Genomic DNA, 5,191 nt, shown 5'->3' with positions numbered 1-5,191 from the left:
GTAGCGTCTACCTTTGGAGGTAGCGAAATTACACGAATTGACAGGAGAGCGAAATAAACAAGGGGAGCAATTTTATCGAACCGCATTCCGGACTGATTAGACCGGAACAGGACAAAGACTTTTGACCGCCATTAGAAAGTTATACGTATAAAACTAAAGATAGCAGCTGGTATTACAATCGGCAATTCTCGGTAGATTCCACCTCTATTCTTCTACATTTTATGAAGGAACGGTCTCAGCCGAGCTGTGACGATTGGCTGACGGTAGTGTAAACAAGAGGATACATGGAATCTTGGACGGAAAAGGTTTTATTACATGTTCTTCCCCATAGCGGATTAATAGTGTTGACACATTCTGCTGCATAAAGAACTAACATTGTAAGTCTTGCTATGCGGTAAACATTGTTGCAGGGTGTGCGGATACCTGTTTTGCTTCCTTTATCACTGACAATTATACTCTGCTTCATCATTCTTAGTACTCGAGGGTTCCATATGCACATGCTCAGTAATCAGTGTTTCGCCTCAAATTTATAACTTCTTTTTTTTATTTCCAGTTGAAATAACTATGAAAATTAAGAAATTAAGGTGCGAACTCCGTCAGACAAAATTAACATAAGTTGTTTTTATGCCCCATCTACGATAGTAAATACGCATTTTGTTTTCTGGTCTGTGCGTCCGTCCGTTCGTTAGTCCGTCCCTTCTTCTTTCGTCCGTCTGTCCCGCTTCAGTTTAAAGTTTTTGGTCAAGGTAGTTTTTGATGAAGTTGAAGTCCAATTGACTTCCACCTTTGTACACATGTTCCCTATGCTATGATCTGTCTAATTTCAATGCCAAATTAGAGTTTTGATCCCAAGTTCACGGTCCACTGAACATAGAAAACAATAGTGCGAGTGGGGCATCCGTGTACTGGGGACAGATTCTTGTTTTCTATTCTTTGAAGATATCTTTTTTACTTCTGAAATAAACAAATCTATTTACGACTGAAACCTAACCCTTATTTAACTATAATGGGTAAAAAATAAAAATAAGTGTTCCATTTAATAAATTTACAAAAGATATGGAAACACAATCCGTTAGGTAAAATCTTTGTCAGAATTAAACGAAATTAAATTGACAATACACAATCATTTAAAACTGGATTTCTATTGTTTTAATTCGATCTCGACGTCATGGTACCTTAAAATGGCCGACAAACAAATCGTTTTTATTCCATCTTTATTCTAGCAAATATATAGCTCACATTTATATCAGGTAAGTAAAAATAATTAAAATTCAATTACAAATTATTCTATTTTCATTTTAAATGAAAATTACTATGCATTAATGAAACGTAACACAATGCGCTACACAGACTATCGAGCAAAATCAAATTTAAATTTGAAATGAGAAAGTTCATCTACATTTCGTTTAAATGACCACACTTAGGCCTATATATGATTTGTTAATTTAGAAATAAAATTGTAACTGTGTAACCCAAATATTCTGTTCATCGAAAATCGTGATTTTAAGTTTCTATTGTCTCTTTCAATGCCCAACAAAAAAAGGTACCATGATAGACATATATAATAGATCACTATCTTGTCTTTTTCATATTTTGATACAAGGAGAAGTGGGACATGCGTCAACAAGACAGCAATAAACAAAAACATAAACATAAACAAACAAAAATACCCCAAAACTTTTAGAGGGCAACTTTAAGTCTTAGACAAGAGAAAGGTGTCTGCTATACCCAGGTATATATTAAAATATTTAAAGATTTGTTTAAGCCCAATACTCAAAATTACGAAAACTACAAACATAAGATAAAGTTCTCCTCCGAACGTAGACAGGCTTATAACATGTAGAGCTGTTTCACTAGTATATACAAGGATGGGTTCAAACTTACTTTAAACTCGATAAATAAACAAATAAAATCAATTCGCTTTTCACAATTTAAAATTTTGAATGTATATAGGTGCAGTTTCTGGGGTTCCTCTTAGAATAGTGGAGGAGAGGGTTCCAGTCTCGTAATTTTCGAAAATAGAGAGTTTTACTCTCTTTTTGATAAAAAAAAAATACTGCAAAAAACAAAACTAGGGGTGGGGTGTAGGCTTATATTGTATAGTCTGTTTCCTTTTTATATATCTTATGGAAAATACAAAATATATGAAACACTTTATTATAAGTCGCATGCTTATACTATATTTTTATTCTTCAGACAATGTCTTCGATTGCTGCTGATGTTATAGACCCGGATGTGGCAGATACCTTTTTGACATGTTCAGTCTGTGAAGAACCGTTTAAGAATCCCGTTGGACTTCCATGTCTTCATTCCTTTTGCAAAGAATGTCTGACTAAACATATACTGTCGACAACGAAAGCTCAGAAGAATCCGAAAGCCTTTACTTGTCCGAAATGCAAACGCCATGTAGATTCACCAGATCCGCATCAGCCGCCGCATTCATGGGCAGATTTGTTTCCACCCAACCATTTTGTACTAAGTTTAATGGAGGGTGTAAAAATAAGAAGTGATTCTCAAAAATGCGACCCATGTTCAAGGAGAAATGAGAAAGTCATTGCTATAAGGTGGTGCAAAGAATGTGGTGAAGCATTATGTCAGCAATGCGAAGGGTTCCATAGGTCAATGAAATATTCACAGCACCACCATTTGGTTAGTATGGAGGAACTAAAAACTCAACCAATCAAAAACACCGTATCAAGACCACCATGTCCAGATCATGAGGGAACTCTTCTCGGATTCTTTTGTGAAGATCATAACCAGGTAGTCTGCTCGTCATGCGTTACTATTGATCATCGAAAATGCAAACACGTCACCACAACTGCAGAAGCAGCCGAAAAGCAATACGTAGATGCAGAAACTTTGTCAGAAAAGTTGAAGCTTCAGCGTGATTGGTCACGTCGTATTGCTGAAAACAGAAGACACAGCGCACGTGTTCTCGAGGATTCAACCAATCAAATTCGGCACCAGATAACAAGCATACGACAACAAATAAATGACCTACTTGTTCAAAAAGAGGTAAAAATACTAGAGGAACTGAAAACTGCTCACGCTGAAGAAAAAGAACAATACGACAAAGTTATAGAAACATGTGATGGTCTGGTGAGCACGACGGAAAACGCGATCGCTTTAATTCAAAATTCAATGCGCCATGGTTCCGATACGGATGTCATTCTTGCCATAGATAATGTAAAAAATGAATCTCAGTCTTGTGAGAACAAGTTGGCAGATTTAACAACCAGGTTAAAAGATCTGTTCATCAATTTCAGCGCAGATAGCACCTTGCAAGCAGTTGTTAACGGGTTAGATGATCTAGGTAGACTGACCACAACTCAAGCAAACGTCAATCTTACTGCACCATACAACGTAGAACCGATGACTTATCGCAGTGATCACACACATCGGGATCATATTCATCATGAACACACACATCGGGATCATATTCATCACGAACACACACATCGAGATCATATTCACCACGAACACACACACCGGGAACACGACCACAATGACCGCACACATCGTGAACATCAACATCACGAAACTCGTCATACCCATACACACCGTGATGATAAACGCAGAGAAATAGAGATTGAATCCGTTCGTAGTCTGCCGTTGTCTCCTATCAGTACTGCACGAAAATCACCTGTTGCTATGCAACCAGCAGCACACCAGAGAAAGGCATTAACACCTCCTTATGAAATTGCAAGATCACCAGTAGTAACACCCCGTAAACTTAGGAAACGAAGTCCAAGCCCACTTCCACCATTAATGCTTCCGAAATCGGTTTCACCATTTCCATACAATCGGATAATACCGAGGCCAGCAACATTAGAAACATTTTTCAAGGGTCGAACTAGCAATGATCGTGAAAATTGCTGTTTTACTGGAGCGGATATAATTCAGGACGGCAGAATTATTCTATGCGACCAAACCCATAGAAAAGTGAAAGTGTTTAATCACAACTACCAGTGGTGTGGGGAAAAGGTGTTGTCTGCTAAACCGTACGATGTTTGTTGTATCGGAGGTTCTGATATTGCAGTTACGCTTCCGACTGAGAAGAAAATACAACTGTATACTGTACGCGATAGCGATTTCATATGCATTGCAAACATCCAGACTGGTGCAAAATGTTATGGAATTGCATATGCTCAAAAGAAATTTGCAGTATGCTGTTTCTCGGCACCGCCCTCTGTTAAACTTATGTCTAGGGATGGTCGAGAGTTAAAAACCATTGCACGAGATATGGCCGGAAATGACTATTTCAATTTTCCAGATTATGTAGCCATGGACAAAAATACAAGGAACATCTACGTGACAGACAGATATCGAAAAAGTATATCTTGTATTACTGCACTTGGCGAAAAACGGTGGGAGATTCGTTACGACAACCTGAAAGTACCACGTGGGATAGCCGTGTACGGAAGTAAAGTTTTTGTAGCCGGATGTCGATCTCACACAATCGTCCAGCTCAATATAGATGGCGATATTCTCGGGGACATCATTTCGGAAGGCATTAGCTATCCAACCAAAATAGTAGTTCATCCGAACGGAGAAAACATCCTCGTTACACAACATCAAGCCACCCTTATCGATGTAGAGAAAAATATGGTGAAAATCTTTAGCTTGAATAATCAGTGACATTAATAAATGACATTATATTGAACCCAAAAACCCATGACGATGAAGTGCAAACTAAACAGTTGAATTAGCATGAACAATTTTGAAATATCGCAAGCAATTCAATTGTTTTTTCCTTCTTTCTCGTAGCTGGTGATCTTTGAATTTAGATTATTAGTTCTAATGTGTTGTTTATTTTTTAAAACTGTGTGGGACTAGAATATCAAAATATCAAATGACAAATTCATATTTCCTGGCTAACTTTATAGAATGTGTATTTGTAGTTACAGACTGGGTTTTATAAAGTTTCTTGTTTTTCTGTGATAATAGTTGACGTTTGCTGTGATATTAAATATATCTTACAATTAAATGTTTTTATTCATAGTCTCAACTTGATGTATTGGAACACGTTTATTAATTGAATTACCATCAGGCATAGCGTATTCGCCAACAGACTAGAGCCGAACGGCGCGGTACATAGAAGATGCAGATATTTTTCTTTGACTGAGTTATTGTTTAAATTTTCTCCAGCGACGAATATTTCTGTGTATTTTCATGCATGTTTAGGACAAGA

The 5,191-nt window shown here is 37.3% G+C and overlaps 1 protein-coding gene across 2 annotated transcripts; it reads left to right on the top strand.

Moving 5' to 3' along the window:
• Window positions 1-201: 201 nt before the first annotated feature.
• On the top strand, window positions 202-4,987 carry LOC139527186 (E3 ubiquitin-protein ligase TRIM33-like). Of its 2 annotated transcripts, none has more exons than XM_071322495.1 (2): window positions 202-377; window positions 2,197-4,987. In XM_071322495.1, the coding sequence occupies exon 2, from the start codon at window positions 2,200-2,202 to the stop codon at window positions 4,636-4,638; it is 2,439 nt and encodes an 812-aa protein (XP_071178596.1). In that variant the 5' UTR covers window positions 202-377; window positions 2,197-2,199; the 3' UTR covers window positions 4,639-4,987. The 2 variants fall into 2 exon arrangements, with proteins under 2 accessions (XP_071178596.1, XP_071178595.1); XM_071322494.1 differs by lacking the exon at window positions 202-377 and adding an exon at window positions 1,088-1,250.
• The last annotated feature ends 204 nt before the right edge of the window (window positions 4,988-5,191 follow it).

Source organism: Mytilus edulis, chromosome 6, assembly GCF_963676685.1.
Source record: "Mytilus edulis chromosome 6, xbMytEdul2.2, whole genome shotgun sequence".
Taxonomy (NCBI): Eukaryota; Metazoa; Mollusca; class Bivalvia; order Mytilida; family Mytilidae; genus Mytilus; species Mytilus edulis.
Note: the sequence above shows the minus strand (reverse complement) of the source record. Positions and strands in the feature narration are given on the sequence as shown.